An 18,559-nucleotide genomic window follows, 5' to 3' on the forward strand; every position below is an offset into this window, starting at 1 on the left:
AGACGAGACTGAAGCCGACTCATGATGCTCGCCCGATAAGAAGAAAAGGATCTTGCCCACCACCACCACCCAGAAGAACCGAAAACCCTCATCGCTGCCTTTAGGACAAGACGACCGGCCTCGGCCGCGCTCCCACCGTCTCCAACCACCACAATGCCGCGCTCCGTCGCTCGCCTGAGCACCCACGACGAACGAGAGGAAGACGCAAGTGAGGACCACCAGAGCCTCCTCTTCATGCCGCCCACTCCGCTCGAGGGCCCTTCAGCTGCTTCCTCAACATACTGGCCATCAACATCCTCCTCATCCCCCTCCTCCTCAGACGACGACGATGACGCCAACGACAATGACCCGTCATCTCTCCGAAACAATGACCGCCAGAAGCGGACTCACTGGACCCCCATCATCCTAATCCAGCTCATGATCTTCCTCTCCGCCATGAGCGTCGTCATCTCCTTCGCTCCGCGCACGCGCTTGTTCGAGGACATCATTTGTAGGAAGTACTATGCGATTCATAACGGGACGACTGATAGTGGCATCACTTCCGCCGGTACCCTCTTATCGATGACCACCAACCTCGACCTCAGCCAGGCACAAGCACCCTCCGAATCGCAATGCAAAATCGCTCCCGTGCAGGACGCCCTCGCCGAGCTATTTGGATGGCAGATTTTCTTCGACGGCATCCCCGGCCTCTTGCTCGCCATGTACTACGGCGTCTTGGCCGACAAGAAGGGTCGTAGTCCTGTCTTGTTCCGTTCCTTGCTGGGACAAGTTCTGGCAGCGGGCTGGGTTCTTTACGTCGCTTGGAGGTGTTCTTCTGCTTCGGCGCTTTCTTCCGCCGGCTCTGACGCAGGCAGCAACAGCGACAACAGCGACACCGGGATGATTGACGGCTGGGCACATCTACTTTCGCTCAAAGCCACTTGGTTGAGTTCCTACTTCTTGATCATCGGCGGCGGAAGCACGGTCACGAGTGCAGTGGGCATGATGATTGTCACGGACGCGACGACGGAGGAGAATCGCAGTCGCGTCTTTTTCGCGGCGCTGTCGACGTTGATTACGGCGGAGTTGCTGGGTCCGGCTGCTAGTACGCTGATGATGCAGCGATGGGGACTTTGGGTTCCTTTGGGTGTTGGGTTTGGGTGTCTGGTTATGAGCGCTATTTTGACGGCGAATATGCCCGAGACTATGCATCTCAAGCGCGCTCGTTCTGGAGCGGGTACTGATTCGGAGGCATTGGTCTGCGGGGACGATGATTACGACGACGACACGGAGGCGTCCGTCATCAACGGAGTCAACTTGAGGAAGAATGGCGACGTCAACAATTCGGCCATCCAAGTCTACCGCCACGCCGCCCACACGCTCGCCTACATCTTCCATCACCCCAGCATCCTGTTTGTCGTTCTCGCCTTCTTGGTCGCCGATTACTCGCGCGAGTCGCTTGTCATGCTGATGCAGTTCGTATCCACACGGTACCACATTCCCATTGCTCAGGTACGCTCATCCTCGCTCCTTGGTCTCCTCCCTCCATTGTTCTCTACTAACAAACCAAACCCCAGGCAAACCTCCTCAACTCCTTCCGCGCCTTCACCCAACTCTTCATCGTGACGATCCTCCTGCCCTCCGTCGACTACCTAATCACCCACCGTCTGCGCGTGCCTGCCCTGCGCAAAGACCTGATCCTATCTCGTATCTCCTTCTGCTTCGTTACCGCCTGCTTCGGCGTCCTAGTCTGGGCCCCTTCTCTCCGCTACGTCTTTGTCTCCTTGACCCTCTACACCCTCGGCTCGGGGTTCTATCCCTTTGGACGAAGTTTACTGGCGAGCCTGGTGGAACCCGACATGATTGGGATTCTGTTTACCACGCTCGCCATGATGGATACTGCAGGTAGCTTGATGGCGGGACCGGCGGTCGCTTGGACCTTTAGTTGGAGTTTGGGACTGGAGGGGCTGTGGAGGGGGCTGCCTTATCTGGTTTCTTGTGTGCTTTGTGCGGTGGCGACCATCTTTCTGGTTTTTGGTGTTAAGGCTGAGAGGCCTGTTTCGAGTGACGAGACAACGTTGGGGAGGAAGGGCCCAAAGGGTAAGGGCAAAGCAAAGAGGAAGAGGAGAGGAAAGGGGAAAGGGAAGGGTGTTGCAAGGGTCGCTGTGAGGGCTTTGAGAGATGTAGAGGAGGAGGAAGATCAGGAGGAGGGGGAGACAAAGCCGTTGTTGGCTGGACAATAACTAGATCTAGAGCTGATGGCCAAGGACGATGGCAGACGCGGACGAAAAGCATTGGGAGGCGTTCTAGGGCTAGAGTACGGGAGTTATACACGTAAAATGGTTATCAGGATCGCTGACGGGAGAGAACTTGATTGGCTATGTTTGAACCGAAGAAGCATTTACAGCTTCCTCGTGAATAGCTGCAGACAGCCGCGGGATTAACTGCTATAGCCGTTCGGTACCTGCGCATTGTAAATCTTCGGCGGTGGCGCCTAGCGTAGATGAACAAACGTCGGTGACGTGACGATCCAACTGGGGCCGGTCCTAATGAAAAAAGCTGACAAATGGAATGATCAGGCCATGACGTTAACTGCCGGTTTCAGATACCGCGGTGGGAAGCGACGGTGGTAATTCCGCCCATAACTCCCATCGATGGGATCCATCTGGATAGCCAATGCCGCATCGAGCGCGGTACCCCACCACGTGCCCACCCCACAGACTGCCATCGCTTCGGCATCGACACGTACATACTGACCATCGCCGAGTTCGGCAGGGTGATCGACAGGTTCGGGAGGTAGAAGAAGCTCTGGCATCGCTCGCTGCAAAACCGCACCTCGAGTCTCCCGCAATCTCTGAACACCAGTGCCCTCTTCAGCAACATCAAACAAAATGGCCGACATCATGTTCGACCCCGAATACTTTCAGACTATCCAGCCTGTGGTGGCGCTCAAAGCATCCCTCCCGCCTCCCGCCCCCATCACCGACATCGACTCCCTCCGCACCAACAGTGCCGACTTCGAGCTCGTCCTCGCCAGCATCCCCGACTCCCCCGACATCACCGAGACCACCTACCAAATCCCTTCCAAGGACGGCACTCTGATCACCCTCTACCGCTTCACCCCGGCGGCGGCGGCGGCGGCAACCCCTGGCCCTCGTGCTGTAGTGCTCTACCACCACGGAGGCGGTTTCGTCCAAAATACCGTCGCCCAGTTCCGCAAAGAGATCAAGCGCTACGCGCACGGCAGCGGCCTCACCTTCTACGCCGCCGAGTATCGCGTCGCGCCCGAGCACCCTTTCCCTACCCCCTTCGATGACTGCTACTCCGTCCTGGAATGGCTCCATGCCAATGCTGCTTCGGAGCAGATTGATCCGGCACGCATTGCCCTTTTCGGCGTGAGCGCCGGCGCGGGGCTGGCTGCGGCCGTTGCCCTCAAGGCGCGTGATGACAAGGTCTCGCCGCCCATCAAGAAACTGGTGCTGGCGTACCCCATGTTGGATGATAGGACGTATTTGCCCGAGGACCATCCGTTGAACCCGTACCTGATGTGGAACGGCGCCGCTAACAGGGTTGCGTGGGGGGCTTATGCGGGTGCGGATGGCGTGAAGGAGATCTCGCCATATGCTGCGCCGGCAAGAGCGAAGGACTTGTCAGGAATGCCACCAACCTACATCGACTGCGGCGAGCTGGACTTGTTCAGGGACGAAGACGTGGAGTTTGGTGCAAGACTGCTCAAGGCTGGCGTCCGTGTAGAGCTGCACTTGTACCCTGGAGTTCCGCACGCGTTTGAGATGGTGGCAGTGAACATCAGGGTCTCGAAGAATGCGGTCGAGAACAGACTTCGGGCGTTGGACAACCTATGAGTTGATGTACTTATTGATGGATAGATACCTACTGAACTCAACTTGCGTCTACAGCCAAGATTGATTCGGCAAACGTTTTGATAGCATCCTTGAGTGTATATGCTGATCTGCCTTGGGCCCAGAAGTGACTCGCACCGGAAACCTCGTGGGCCCGGAAGGAAGAGTGAGGAATGTTCTCCAGGCGGGAAGCCCACGGCCGTAGCCTTCGTACAGGCACGAAGCCGTCATTGTCGCCGTAAATGGCGAGCGTAGGGTTTCGTACCAACTTGGCTTCGGCTTCTTCGAGTGAAAGAGCAGTCTCGGAATCCGTGCCAAGCTCACTCGTTGGCGAAGCCGCGGCAGCTGGAGAAGACAGGGATCTGGTCAAACCTTTCCACGACGGCCTTCGAGGAAGCAAGGAGAACGTCGCGAGGTTGTTAATGAGGCCCTGCAAAGGCGAAACCAGCAAGTAGGCTGGACGAAAGACCACTCGGTCTGGTACAGAAGGTAAACAATCCTTGACCGGTTGCTGCTTGGTTTCGGGTGTGTCGTGTGCTGCATCTCCACCCACAAAGCTGTGGTCCTTTCCGGAAAGACGTCTCTTATGACCCTTTGCCTTGACCATCAAGTCCGAAACCCCCTTGCGGATTTTCTCTTCGGTATCTTGGGAGAAGGATAATCGCGAATGATGGTGTTTTCTGCTGCTTTCTTCTCCCCCGAAACGCATGCCGCTCGGTGAGTGAGACGGTGTGTTGGCTTGACGCTCGAGGGCCGCTGCTCTTGCACTGCCCAAAGTTGTATTTTGCACCTCTGCAAGATGCTGAGCTCGAAGTCGTATTTCAGCAGCATGGGAGGTGCATGCTGGAGTGTCGAATTGGCGGAGTATGGTTTCGAGCGAGGGAAGTTGCATGGTAATCATAGAACCATACGAATAGCCCCCCATTAGGAACAATGGTGATCTGGTGGTATCGCGTGACGCAGAATGTGTAATGGGGCCAGAGCCGCCATGAGCCCCAATGTAATCTGGTGCTTCGGCAATTGGGGTCGTCGTCGGAACGGAATCGAAAATATGTGTTCGGAAGGGATCGAGAAAATGAACGTAATATGATAGGAAGCCGATGAATGTTTGATAGTCTGCATGCTCCGCCTTTGCTGTCCAAGAGGTCCGACCGGCGGAGCCCTGTGCGCCTCTAGGTTGACGAGGTATTATTGTCAGCATACTCGGGAATAGCGACTGGGAGCAGGGAGGTAAGCCAACCTAAAGTTAAAGGTGCCGACCAAAAAGCCAAGCTTAAGTAGTGTTCCGGCTGCGATGTCTACCACTGGATCGTCATAACAACCCCCAAGAGGAGCATACGGATGGGCGAAGACGGCAGCGTGCTTCCGCCAGGGTGGCGAGGAGGGCGACGGGTCGAGAGATTGAGGATGGTAGACGCGACAATCGATGGCAAGGCCGTCGTGCAGACTCGGAAGGGTGAAGGAAAGTGTCGGTTCTGGAAGCAATGATCTTGCCGACCGGGAGGGCTGGTTGTCGGCGTCTGTCATTGCTGGTGCGCCGAACCTTGCCGTAGCCCGGAAACTGGCCCGGTGGAGCGATGACGAGCAAACAGACAAAAAGAGGGGAGAACTCAGAGCGACGGGCACCTGCACGACGACCAAAGTCGACTTCTCCTTGTAGTGTAACTGAAGGCGGGTACACGGAAACGTGACTGGTGAAGTCAATCCTGTTTTCTGTTTTCCTCTTTTTTTTTTCCCCAAGCGATTTGCACTGCACTGAACTGCCCTGAAGTGGAGAGCGCGCCGTTCCCGTCCCAGGATCCACTCCACCTCCCGCTGCAGTGCACTCCACCCGGGACCTAAGACGGCAGCTTCCAGGATGGAGTGCCGAAGTTCAGCGTCCCCAGATCTCGGGCCGGGCTCCTCCGTCCGATTTGGCGATCTGAGACCACACTAGATTCTGACGGATAATCCCACATTGTAATGTGAGAACTTCGGGTTAATCGGCACTGTGAGTGATAGCACAATAGGTTTTAAGCCTACGTCTTTATTGTAGTTCCTTTTTTTAAGCTTTGCCGACTTTGCTATCTCCTTGTGGTCAATCACAAACGATTAAACGCCGTTGAGAATAAAAGGTGGGCAGTTTTCTTGTCAACTATAGAATCGATGTGTGTCTTGAAGTTGGGGAGTTGTTGAGTGAGGTGGTCACGCGTGGATTCAGTGGACTTTGTCATCCTGAAGCAGCAAGCTGGACACTACGTAGTGTACTACAACGTGAAACTGCAGTGCAATGGCGTTCATTGAGGCACTGGCATTCCTTCACATTTTTGAAGTGACTTGACCGCCCATAGAGAAGTGTGAACTATATGTATGTTGAAAACACGGCTGAGTCCCACCCTTGTTGGAGTGTTGTGGTAAGCATCCTCGATATTCACCTTGACAGCATCCGTCCTTCATTTCATGCTGATGTTGGTGGATGACGACAATGGGAAGAGACGGTTTATGCACTGTCTCACCTGAACTCGAAATGAAATCGATGATGGAGCCGTGCGTGGAGCACTGGGGTTGCCCGAAAATGCATGCACGTCATCCAGACTGGGAGAAAGGACAAGATGGAAGTTAAAGCAACCTCTAACATGTGAAAGCTTTAATGGAGGTCCTCTGACCCCCCCTTACACTAATTCGTCTCTGTTCTCCATTCAATTTTCCTTCTGGTGGCTTATGGGACCAACGGTAGCGGATTGCCACGAGATCCTTTGCACTGCACCATCCCAGGTCTACCTGCGTTCACTTTTCGGCGCCTCCTAAATTGAAGCCTTCGCCGACTCTCTTCTCCACAATCAACACCCACGTAAATTATCGCAGTGTCAACATCATTGGTCATGTCTTGCTGATCATCGGCAGCACTAGTGTATGACAAGGACAATCACCAAGCTTTCCCTCTGAGGTCATTGATTTTGGCATGTGCTGAGCAATGTAGTGTATGAATTTATAGCTCAACGGCGACCCAAGAGGCACAGAGAGAGGTCCACCAAGTATTTCAAGAAGGGTGGACTGTGTGAACCCGTGAGAGCCGCGTGCGGTCTGTGTGTTTCCCCAGATTCCTTTCCGATGATGGTTGTTGGGTGGTCCCGAAAAATGTCCCGATCTGAATGGGAAATTGCACATTGAGGACCGATGGAACACCCAACACACCCCAAAGGCCCCAAAGGGCCGTGAAAGTGCGCGCGTGTCCGTCCTGACTAATGACGGGGCCCCACCAATGCAAGGGTTGCCCCACGATTTGCATTCCCCTCTGTGTGCCCGGTCTGGTGGCCCCCGTGGCCCCCCTTCAAGCGACAGCCCCAGACCCTTCCAGCCTCTTTCGTCGGGGACAGCGCCCGAAAGGCGTCAGCTGGCCCTTCCCCTTGCGCGCCAAACCCGGGCGCCTTTGAATTTCTGATGACGGCAGGACGGGCCCGAACAGGAAGGATCCTGGAAGCCTTGCTGCAATGAAACCACGCAGTCATTTCTTGACCGCCAACTTCTTTTTCCATGTCGCCGTCTTTCATAACATATTTCCATGTCGAATCGGCCACGCGCCCTTCCCGATTGCCCTGGCTTCAGTTCCAGTCCGATCACTAGGTCCTGTCGCCAGTACCTACCTCTACTCCACAACTCGATAACCTAAAAACAACAACCACTGCACGCTACTGCGCCTATTATTCTTCTGCTTACACTACAGTATCTGCCTTACCCGAGAGCCTGAATCTCCCCCACTGGCGCTTACCGTACACGCCGACTCCCTTCCGCCACGGCCGGCTTCCGTATAGATAGATACTCGGCCCAAACCCTCGCACCGCAGGCACCTACGTATACAGTCCGACGCCGTGCTCCGACCCCCCAGTTCCCTGTTACCGTACTCCAATGACCGACCTCCTCGTCCACGGGCCGCCAGGCATCCGTGTCAGCCCCGGCGGCCCCGATGGCAGTGATTGTGGCACTCAACAGGCATCTCCCCAAACCTTGACTTCGGCACTCAAGAAGAGGAACAGCAAGGTCGAGAAGCGCGTCACGTTCCGGCCCTTCTCGAAACTCATGCGCAGCGCCGGCAACTATGTTCTGTCATGGCGCGACGGCCTCACCGAGTCGGAGAGGGAAAACAAGCGGAGGATCGAGGAGAGGATGCGCTTCCTAGAGGACGTCATGCACAATGTTTGTACACCTGTTCTGGAGCCATGCTGTTCCACGTCACATCTCCGACAATGCTGACCATTCTTCTGTGACATGCAGGCCACCAGTGCAGATGAATGGGAAACGGCCGCCAAGGAACTCGACCACCTCGAAGGCAATGATGCCTGGAAACTCGATCCCTCGACCGGCGACTACCACCCCGATATCATCGAGGCCAAACTACGAGACCTGGATCATGCCCGCGAAAATGGCGACACAAGGGAAATGATGTATCTCGTCCGCACCGCCCTCTCGCGTGACCTCGGGGGAATGGGCAACATTGACTTGTACCGCCATTCGTATGTTGGAACCAAGAAACTGATCGAGGACTACGTTGACTCGGCCGTCAAAACGATCGGCGCCCTGGTGGACCAAAGCACCCAAACATTGCCTGCCGACATGGAGACCAAGGATCTGTTGGAGGGCATGTTGTTCGCAAGACAGAGCTTTGGTAGGAGTGCCCTGCTTCTGAGTGGAGGAGCTACTTTTGGCATGTCCCATATTGGAGTCATCAAGTCCCTATTCGAAGCAAACCTTTTGCCTCGCATCATCTCAGGCGCCTCTGCTGGTTCCATTGTGTGCTCGGTCTTGTGCACTAGGAAGGACGAGGAGGTGCCCGATTTGATCCGGACCTTTCCTTATGGCGATCTCGACGTCTTCAAGGGGCCCAACGACGGCATCTCCGACAGTCTGCGCAGACTCCTTACCCAAGGTAGTTGGGCCGACATAACGAACCTTACCCGAGTCATGCGATCCATGCTTGGCGACCTAACTTTCCAGGAAGCCTACAACCGGACACGAAGGATATGCAACATTTGCGTCTCGACCGCCTCTATTTACGAGCTCCCCCGGTTGCTCAACTATATTACGGCTCCGAATGTCATGATCTGGTCTGCAGTGGCCGCTTCGTGCTCCGTTCCGCTCGTTTTCCAGGCAGCCCCGTTGCTGGTGAAAGATCCTACGACTGGCGCCCACGTTCCGTGGAACCCAACGCCACAACGCTGGATTGATGGCTCTGTAGACAACGACCTACCCATGACCCGTCTCGCCGAGATGTTCAATGTCAACCACTTTATTGTTTCCCAAGTCAACCCCCACATCGTTCCTTTTCTCTCTAAAGATGACAGGTTGTATCCTCGGAACCATCCCGGCCGCCTTCGCCAACAAAAGGCTGCCGCCCAAGAAAACAACAGCGAGTGGCTCTATTACCTTACCACTCTTGCTAAAGACGAGGCCGTTCACCGACTGCATTTCTTGACCGAGTTTGGCATCTTTCCCGGTCTTCTGACGAAGCTTAGGTCTATCCTCAGCCAGCGATATTCCGGGGACATTACCATTCTGCCAGAACTTGAATTGCAAGACCTTCCTCGCATTCTCAAGAACCCAACATCAGAGTTCATGATGCGAAACTGTCTCATAGGCGAACGAGCAACCTGGCCAAAACTGAGCCGGATTCGAGACAGGCTAGCCATCGAGCTGGCCTTGGACCAGGCCGTCCATGCCCTGCGGGCCCGCGTCGTCTTTGGTAAGAGCCAAGTCGACCTCAGTCGCTCCAGTGGTGCCACTTTCGGCCCAGCCATCCAGCCCACCCCCTGTTTTATGCGCCCTCCAACCTCTTCTGGGGAAGCCACGCCTGGCGAGCATCAGCATCATCGTAGCCGGCATCATCACCGCAGAAGCTCTGCTAGCAGCGTCCAGATCCTCGCCTCGCGGCACAGAAAGATGTACCAAAGCCATGACGATGACTACCTAACTGATGACCAATCCGAGGAGGACGAGCGTCTGGAGATGAGCTACCGCAGAGGTGCCCACACACGCCCTGGGAGTATAACCCCGCACGCCCGAGCGCCCGTTGCCCACACACTTGCCAAGCCGCGGTTGCAGAGGTCTGCTAAGAGCGCAAGCCACATGAGGGAAGGGAGACCTTGGTCCCAGGGTCACGCGCATCCTCAACATGCTCATGGTCATAGCCATAGCCTCCATCAGGCATCGCATGCCTTGCAGCAACTCGTTCAGCACGGCTCGGGAGGAGACGAACCACCCTTTGACTTTTCCAGACCTCTGTCGCCGCCCACGAGTCATGCGGGGAACTGTTCGACTGTGGGTATTGACGAGGTGGCCGGGGAACAGAATGTGGCGCACTCGGATGCAGATGATGAGATTCAGAGTGATTCTGCGTAGGCTGAAGGCTCGACATGGAAGCTTCAGTGGATGGCTGTTGTTGAGTTAATGAGAAACATGTTATGCAGTAACGACTCGTTCGGAAGACGACGTATCGGTATGGAAGGTGGGAGTAATTGCGGAAGTCCACGAAAGAGCCATGACACGGAGATTGCATGAGGCTGAGTAACATTGTAGAACTTTTACATTGGTAATAGTATCATTACTATTTTAGGATACCCGAGCACATCAATATTGACAGCGAGGAAAAGAGCTCTTGAGAATTACACTATTGCCACGCATCCTGTGCTTATCATCCGCATCATTGTTTCCTATCACAATTGCACAGTCGAGAGTCTTGGGCCAAGCACTTATAGAATCACTAAGATCTTAAGCGGTGATACCAACAGACCTAAACTCATCTAAGCACCTCTTCGCACTCTGGAGGAGACAAACTTTGAACTGTCCCAGATTTCAAAATGAAACAATCGAATACCCAGGTACCAATCGGAAATACCTTCACATGAGTTGGAAATCCTATAATTTACATCAGGATCAGCATATTCTAGATGAGGCCAGTCTTTCACATAGAGCGAAATGTAAGACAGAGATATCAAACATTGCCTATGGGAGTTACTTCGAGGTCTCGAGTTAACAAAACAAGCCAATACTAGACTGGCGGCCCATCGGAAAAGGAAAGAAAAAAAAGAAGAAAAGAAAAGAAAAAAAGAAAGAAAAGAAAAAAAGAATTCTACTTTTGAACTTTCGACTCTCGGCGACTTTTAGCTCAGTGATCAGCGCCAGCGGTCTATTTGCAGCATTTTCCTGTTAATCACGATGCAAACATTACCCGATTCGAAGTCATGGGAAGGCACAGAATCACATCCGGCTGTCGGACTCCCCCATCGGTATTACTGCCATCTGGGATACCATCCGAATATCCGTTGTTGAAAAGCGCACCATCAGTCAAATCGGCATTGAATTCGTCGGCATTGTCATTGAGTCCATCATGTGAGTCACCGTGAGTAGAATCGACATTCTCGGAGTTTCTGTGACCAGGCCCTGGCGTCATCAGTCTCGCTATCTCGCGTAAACGTTGATACCAGAGGCGTCGGTGTGGTGTCGACAGTCTGACGAATGGTGTTGATGGTCCGTTGTTCGCTGCGAAGCCGCTTCACTTCAGTCATCCAGAACTGGCTGCGGCATCGGGCAAAACTTGCCGTTCGTCATCTCCGGAGCTTTCTGTGACTTCATGAGACATTTGTTCTTCGTCGCCGTCATTGGCACTGATACTGGCACTGGCGCAGACAGCGACCTTGGGCGAAGCCTCTCTTTCATCTCCGGCGATATTCCGATATTTTTCTACTGTCTCAACCTCGGATCCAGAAGCAGACTCAATCCCTCTCTGGAAATTTGGCACGGAGAAACAGCTCTCTTGGCCCATGGCGTGTGGGGTACACAGCCCATCCTCATCCTGCTGGTCAACAAGACTGTAGACCTTCATCTGGCCGTCCAGACCGCTGATAGGAGTCACGGCCATGATCACTCTATAGTCGTTATTGACGGCTATCGTACGGTCTGACAAGGCAACGGTACCAACAGCGGTACCGCGTTTTTTACTTGTACTTTTCTTGGCGGCGTCGGGAAAGTCGACGGAAGTAAAGTCAACGAGCAATAGGTACTTACTCGGTCTCTATTTCCGGGTCGCTCTGAGTTTGCTGCTCGTGCTTGTTGTATACAAAGCGACAATCGGGGTTGATGTTAGAAGTCTGATTCAAGTAGTTGGTTGGGGTTAACAGAAAGATGGCAACAAAACGGCCTGATACGCAGTGAAGGCGCAAGCCAGAGTAAAGGGCTTAAAGCGGAAGGCACTAGGGGCACTCTATTTGACCGTCGTGAAAGCTGAATATTCTGACAATTCCACCTACCACTAGGTCAGTCAGATCTGACAGCAACATGATTGGTAAATACCTAGCCCAAGGTCAGAACTGAAGGTACCCATAGATACAAATCAAACTCAATACCACACTGCAAATGCGAGGATGATGTATATTCGATCAACATGGTATTACCAGAGTCTCAGTCAACGTGGCCACAGCAAAGCGATACTATCATACCTTCGATCATGACTGTAGCTCACAACTGAAGTCCAACACAGGTCACAAACGCAGTTCCAATACCAACACCACTTCCCAGCCATCTGGGCCATAGATCCAACGAACACCCCGCATCACTCATACCAAGCTGCATAGACCAGTGACTATTTGCAGCCGGGTGTTCGTCTCCTCTAACGAAGTAAAGTATTGAAGTAGGTCGAACCTAAAACCCAATTGACAGTTCAAGGGTTGATACCAGATAATGTCAAAGCAATGTTCAAGAGAGACGCAGTGGGCCATCGAGAGGAGAGACTGCACCTTTGCAGGCAGGCATCGCCTGTCCATCTGTCTATGCTATTGCTGAGTGTATCCAATCAAAATTGACCGTTTTGACGAAAGGGGCAGTTGGAGCGTGCACTTGGACATGGTACCCTGGTACCCCACCCTGAATATTTCATCCAGAGATAGCTTCGGTTTTTCCCTGGACTTTGAAATTGAACCCTTTTTCTTCAGACGTAGGTCGAAATCGTCTAGAAGTTGGCTATTCTCTCCTATACAACGAGACACTGTAGGTCTGTTCAATGTCGACGATAGGGTACGACTTTCACTTTGTTGCTCCTCGAGCCTCCTTGTTGTGAGTGATAGACTGACAGGAGCAGAATCACCATGCGCAATAAACAAGACGAGCAATCGCAAGCTTTACTATCATTAACTATCATTATCCAAAGCCTTCATTTAATATCTCGTTATCTCGTCACAAAAGCAGCAACTGCTACACGAGTTCTGCTGATCTAAACGATGGAGCCGGTTTGGAACCATGGGTTGTTAGGATCATAGGGGAACTTCCTCACCACGATATCACCAGTGTAGCCCCACAGATCCGCCTTCACCGGCTCGAACACCAGCTTGCAAGTTCCATTGTAATCCTCGGCCTTGGTCTTTTGTCCAAATGTCTGGACCTCGCTGGTCTTGCCATCCGAGTAATTGATGCGGACCTGGTTGACCGTCTTGCGACTCTCGTCTCCCTCAAAGTAGTTGCTGGGCATGAAATGCACACCAGCGTGCGCCGTGGTCATGACTGTGTTGGGTAGATCGCCCGTGTGGGGGAGGTGGTGCATACCCAGATTGAGCCACAGGACGAGATCCTCTTTCCGGAGGCTGTCGCCGTCAAAGAACTTGGAAAAGTCAATCGGTGGGTCGTGCACGTCCTGGCTGTTATAAGGATGCGCCGCCTTCGGCTCTGTATCTTTGTACTTGGTAATCTGGATGTCGTACTCAGCCCAGCGGCCAGCGTTGGCGAGGTTGGTAGAGTTGAGCACGGTCAAGTGGACAGTTCCAGTAGATGGGAGAACACGGTAACCCCGGAATTCGCCGTGCTTGTTCCTGACGTCCTCATTGACAACGATGACTTGTGTGGCTTGGTTAGGAGCCCAGTTGAACCGGCCTTCGTCCTCGCTTTCGACAAACGACCTCTCCAAGTGCATGGTATTCCTGGCCTTACCCTTGGACCAGGGGTATGTAACGGTAGTGGGCGCCATAGTCACCAGCTCCACAGAATTGTTTGTGCCGAGGATGTCAAAATCAGCCTTGAAGTTAAGCACGTGGTCGTGCATGCTGCCAGAAAGGTTGTCATGGATCCTGAAGCCATACTCTTCGTTTCCGGCGAAGTAGGCGGACTGGATATAACCCGAGGCGCGGACCTCGACAGAGATGGTGCCGTCAAGGAAGAACGAGTAGCTGAAAGAGTAATCGTAGTTGCCAACGGTAGAGACAAAACGAACAACGAAGTAAGTGTTCTTGGTGACCGATGTGTAACGATTGGTGGTGTGGCGCTGGATCGGGAAGTCAGAGATAAACTCAAACATGCAGATGCTGTTGATGTGCGTGTGGGTGGTCTCCGAGACATAGAAGGAGGAGTTCAGGTAGGTGGCGTGCGTGGGGCAGTCGTAGCCCTGGACAAGCTCGAAGGCGTAGGGGCCAAAGCCGTAAAAGGTGTCAAGATAGGCAATGCCGGAGTTCAACGGGTCGTTACCGGCATAGTGAGCCAATGCCTCCTGCAAACCAAGCTCGTACAGAATCCTTTGACCCTTGTAGCGAATATCGTACAAGGCCATGCCAGTATCTCTGGTGAAGCCGATGTAGAAGCTGAAGTCCATCCACTCAACGTACTTTTGCTCGTGGTCGACGCCGTATCTCGCGCCGGCCGGGGCAACGATCGTTGGGGGGTGGTTGTAATCCAGAGGAGGAACATCTCCGTTATGATCAGTGGCTGACCAGGCGCCAGGGACATTAGGGCCGTTCTTCTTGAAGCAAGAGCTCCAGTACGCTTCACGGAACTCTTCGGTGGTGGCATAAAAGGTGCCGTTGTAGAGCCATCCTTCGAGCGACCACTTGCTAGGGTCACGGCCGGTGATGTCGGACACAAAGTAAAGACCCAGGGGCAGCAGGGTTTCGGCATCAAAGACATCGCCAGAAAGAGCCCAAAAGCCATCCCAACGGATGACCCTGCCATCATCCTGCCACAAGGGGTCGATGCCCCAGATGTCGAGGGTATCGTTTTCCAGACCCAAGGCCGTGCCGTTCCATAGATCGAGAGTGATATCGGCAATAGAGGCGCTAATCTTCCAGATCCATTCTTCGTATACAATGTCTTCGTCCGCATCGAGGTTACGGACCTTTCCGTCACCGCTGGGCTTGTTGTAGGGAAAAGTAAGGGGCGCCCACGATACGGTTGTGTTGTCTAGAGGGAGAGGACCGACGAGGATGTCGGCGTAGAAGGGGTTCTCCGTCGCGCGGTTGTTCAACAGGACGTGGGCGTACTTGGTAGGGGCCGGCGCATCGCCGTCAATGAAGGCAAGGGCATCGGTCTTGTTTGGCCACATGGCCTCAACAAGTTGTCTATGGGTAGTTAGCATTTGCAAAGAGCTCCTGTCGAGTGTCTTGGACTCACATCGTGTTATCCCATGGCCCAGCCTCCTCGGTGACAGTCAGATTGAATTGTTCCTGCGCAAAGAGCCAGTCTACCACTGATGAAATCTCTTCGCCTGTTAGCTGTCCCCAGATGTTGGGCTTGGGAGCAGTGATGGGCTTTGCGAGGACATCGGCGCAAGGGACTTCTTCGGTTCGTCGAGTGTGGCTCTGGCCCTCGATGGCACGTTTGATGTGATTTGACATCTTCTTGCGAGCAGGGCCTTTTCGTACCCAGTCGGCTTTGGGTTCGGGGCTGGGTCGAGCGGCAACATCGTAGGCGAGGGAGCTCAGTACCAAAACTGAGGCCACAATGGCTCGGGGGCTAAGAGCGTTGAGGAAACCCATTGTTGCCTGGTGAGCACAACTCGGGGGCAGAGACTGGTGATGAAGCAGTTGCTGATGTCCTCACATCGAGTCTGTGGGAGGCATCGCCAACTTATATTATCCCCAGGCATGATCAACAGGTACCTTCTCATGTTGCCGTTCCTGGCCCAGGTAGCGAAATATGTGAGATGGTCATTGGAGATTGCTGTACGTCATGGTCTTTCCAACACTGACCGATTCGTCTACCAATCTTTTGAGAAACTGAGAGTAAAATCAGATATGCATAGGCCGCGAACGTCTTATCGTAGGATCGAAAGAATCAGCTGCTGTACCATGAAAAGTAGTGTCCGGGGTGTGGATGATTGACCTGCAGGTCGAGGTGGTGTTGTATCGGACAGGGTCTGTCTTGTTAGCCACTCTCGGTCTTTAGGTACTTCTTGGGACCCCTAGGTAGCATTGTCGTTCTCCCGGTTGCCGTACTTCTATTCCCATTTAGGTTATGAAGATCCGGGGTTGTTGGAGAAGCCATGCTCGAGGTCAGCACAACGCCGTTATCGCGGGCTTTCGAGTGCTTGAGGTCGGCTGTACTGATTGAGAGGGACTAGCGACTCCAAGACCGTTGTCATGAACTCTAGATGTCACAAGATGGACACAGCGCGAACTTTGCGAGACGAAAATAATGGGAATCCGAGTTTGATTCTGCGACGCTTTCAGAGAAGCGGTAATATTAAACTGAGATGTTTGTCCAGTCTCAAATTCCCAATTCTCAAAGAAGATGCCGGCCGGGGCGGCTTATCGTCCACTGATTGTAGAGTAGCAACGGCTTTGTGGTGTCGGGTAGTTCGCCGAGCTGCAGTGCGTGTGCCTGCCGCTCAGCCGCTCCACTAGACTAGCCCGTGATAGTGCGGGGTCGATGTGCCAAGCCCAGGCCCCCATGGTTTGGTCTTTCCCTAGGTCTTTCTGTGTCTGAGCGCCGAGTGAGCCCCCCCAGGCCTCGTCATCGACGGCAGTCCCCACGAACAACAACAATAAGAACAAATCATTTACTTGATCCTCACTGAAGATTCCCGAGCACAATATGAGCGTCCTGACGATTCCATGTTTGACCTCCAGATCAATATCATTCCCACATGCCAAGAGGAGGATGCTGCGGCACTGCCAAGATCTGCCTCCAATCCCGTCCCAAAACGCCAACTTCAGTGATCCTTATCTCTGCCCTGACTGCTGCTCTGCTCACCACGCTTTTCTTTGCCGATAACGGCTCGGTGGGCGACAGATCTTTCCTTTCCTTTCACAGCCCACATTCCACTCAACTCTACACTACCTACCTGAACAGGTAGAAACTATTTTATGTACCTCGGCGACCAACAGGTTTGTTGGGATGGGGATCCCTTACCTGCTGCCTATCTCATCATCAGCCACCAACACCGGCATGGAGGTTAGTGGATCACTTCCCCCAATCAGGTCAAGCTTTGCCTGATTGTTGTTTTCAATACATACAGATATCAAGCATTTATCAAGTGCTGTGATGTAATTCAGAGAAATTCAATTTCCAACTACCTTGCTCCCATCAAGTTCGTTCTATCGTCCTGCCCGTTTCCTGCGGACAGTGGCCAGCCCCCGCCCAGACCCCAGACGATGTACCTATATTGGCGTATTGTGTAAGTGACGTGCCAAAACCCTAACCCTCCCTCATATCTCCCACCCGGAGCCTAACCACCAAGACACAACTCTTCCCTCCATATTCAAGCCATACTGACCGTCGTGTGGCGAAGAATAGGAAGTAAATATTTTCTGGTCATGATCCTATTCGAGTGACCATTCTTCCCCCATTAGAACCTACCCCACGGCACCTCCAGCGCGCCGTCCTCCATGCCTGTAATGACTTGAATCCGCTTCGAGTCGGCAAACCGAAAGTACACCGTCCACGACTTCCTAACACCCGGCCAAGTGTCCTTCTTCCAAAACGCGTTCGTCATGCGGATCTGTCCCCTTCTCCCCTCGAAGAACTTGGCAAGTTCCTGCAACACCCACGGCGTCTCGATGCTTTCCGGCCCGTACAACGCCGCCAAGATCTCCACTGAGCCGTTGTAGGGAAGTCCCGTCCGCCACGGCCGGTGGATGGTTTGCACAAAATCCGATGTTCTGTCCACGGCTTCTTGCTCGGCTAAGGCGTGCTTGTCGGCCCAGATACTGACGACGGCGGTATGCTCGGGAATGTTGAGTAGATGCACTTCTCCGTTGTTGTTCAACCCCTCGAGTTGGTAGAGCACTGTCAATGTTTTGACGGCACCGTAAGCTGGATCGGGCGTCAACACGTTGTAGAGATTGTACATGTCGAAGGTGACTCTATCGTCGGATGCCACCATGGCCCGAATGTCGTCTGTGACACTGACGCCACCCCAGGTAGCACCGATAATAATCAGCCGAGGCGGCTGGTTGGGGAGATGGGGGAACATGTTGTCATGATGTTCTGCTCCTTGGTAGGCTTGGCTGAGGCCTACGTCACTACTGCCCATATAGATATCGGTCTTTGAGTATTCAGAACTTTGGCCCTTGTCGTCGCTGCTAATGTTCTCCCAGTTTTTCAGCAGCGTCATGGTCGGCGTCGGAGAGGATGTTGGTGGTATCTCGAAGGATGTGACCAAAACATGGCGTGCAAGAATTACAAAGAGCAAGATAAGCCAAATTCCAATTAAGACGAACAAGCGGGTGAGGTCAAGTGTCTCCCGGATTCGCTGACGGCCAGACAGCGGTGGCCTCTGGGACGGCGCTGGCCTCGAGCGGACATGTTTGGACACGGTCATGGCAAGGGTCTTCGTCAACGTTACACCGGCTGCTGATTGGTGTCAGCGAATTCTTCTTGGCTTGATGGACGTTGGCGAATGATGACCAGCGGCTTCTGGGGCTGGTTTCCCGCCCAAGGAGGAATTAAGACATCAGAAAGATCCAAGAGGTATGTCTTCTGCCCGTGAATAA

The 18,559-nt window shown here is 53.5% G+C and overlaps 7 protein-coding genes across 7 annotated transcripts; 3 read left to right on the forward strand and 4 right to left on the reverse strand.

The window, feature by feature from the left end:
* Positions 1 to 14: 14 nt before the first annotated feature.
* Positions 15 to 2,578, forward strand: NEUTE1DRAFT_131058 (uncharacterized protein; the record flags this gene model as incomplete). Its single annotated transcript, XM_009854799.1, has 2 exons — positions 15 to 1,491; positions 1,557 to 2,578. The coding sequence occupies 2 exons, from the start codon at positions 154 to 156 to the stop codon at positions 2,220 to 2,222; spliced, it is 2,004 nt and encodes a 667-aa protein (XP_009853101.1).
* A 286-nt stretch (positions 2,579 to 2,864) lies between these two features.
* NEUTE1DRAFT_66716 (uncharacterized protein) lies at positions 2,865 to 3,925 on the forward strand (the record flags this gene model as incomplete). The annotated part of the gene is made up of 1 exon (XM_009854800.1): positions 2,865 to 3,925. The coding sequence occupies one exon, from the start codon at positions 2,871 to 2,873 to the stop codon at positions 3,840 to 3,842; it is 972 nt and encodes a 323-aa protein (XP_009853102.1).
* On the reverse strand, positions 3,891 to 5,797 carry NEUTE1DRAFT_85404 (uncharacterized protein; the record flags this gene model as incomplete). Its single annotated transcript, XM_009854801.1, has 5 exons — positions 3,891 to 3,984; positions 4,037 to 5,011; positions 5,080 to 5,504; positions 5,527 to 5,560; positions 5,685 to 5,797. 5 exons carry the CDS (start codon positions 5,795 to 5,797, stop codon positions 3,891 to 3,893), a joined length of 1,641 nt encoding a protein of 546 aa, XP_009853103.1.
* A 1,927-nt stretch (positions 5,798 to 7,724) lies between these two features.
* Positions 7,725 to 10,211, forward strand: NEUTE1DRAFT_131060 (uncharacterized protein; the record flags this gene model as incomplete). Its single annotated transcript, XM_009854802.1, has 2 exons — positions 7,725 to 8,012; positions 8,091 to 10,211. 2 exons carry the CDS (start codon positions 7,725 to 7,727, stop codon positions 10,209 to 10,211), a joined length of 2,409 nt encoding a protein of 802 aa, XP_009853104.1.
* An 811-nt stretch (positions 10,212 to 11,022) lies between these two features.
* Positions 11,023 to 12,148, reverse strand: NEUTE1DRAFT_111805 (uncharacterized protein; the record flags this gene model as incomplete). The annotated part of the gene is made up of 4 exons (XM_009854803.1): positions 11,023 to 11,351; positions 11,385 to 11,737; positions 11,877 to 11,959; positions 12,119 to 12,148. The coding sequence occupies 4 exons, from the start codon at positions 12,146 to 12,148 to the stop codon at positions 11,023 to 11,025; spliced, it is 795 nt and encodes a 264-aa protein (XP_009853105.1).
* Positions 12,149 to 13,077: 929 nt separating this feature from the next.
* NEUTE1DRAFT_85409 (uncharacterized protein) lies at positions 13,078 to 15,601 on the reverse strand (the record flags this gene model as incomplete). The annotated part of the gene is made up of 2 exons (XM_009854804.1): positions 13,078 to 15,184; positions 15,237 to 15,601. 2 exons carry the CDS (start codon positions 15,599 to 15,601, stop codon positions 13,078 to 13,080), a joined length of 2,472 nt encoding a protein of 823 aa, XP_009853106.1.
* Positions 15,602 to 16,776: 1,175 nt separating this feature from the next.
* NEUTE1DRAFT_102693 (uncharacterized protein) lies at positions 16,777 to 18,039 on the reverse strand (the record flags this gene model as incomplete). The annotated part of the gene is made up of 3 exons (XM_009854805.1): positions 16,777 to 16,908; positions 17,081 to 17,103; positions 17,424 to 18,039. 3 exons carry the CDS (start codon positions 18,037 to 18,039, stop codon positions 16,777 to 16,779), a joined length of 771 nt encoding a protein of 256 aa, XP_009853107.1.
* Positions 18,040 to 18,559: the final 520 nt, after the last annotated feature.

The sequence above is a fragment of the Neurospora tetrasperma genome (genome assembly GCF_000213175.1).
Source record: "Neurospora tetrasperma FGSC 2508 unplaced genomic scaffold NEUTE1scaffold_5, whole genome shotgun sequence".
Taxonomy (NCBI): domain Eukaryota; kingdom Fungi; phylum Ascomycota; class Sordariomycetes; order Sordariales; family Sordariaceae; genus Neurospora; species Neurospora tetrasperma.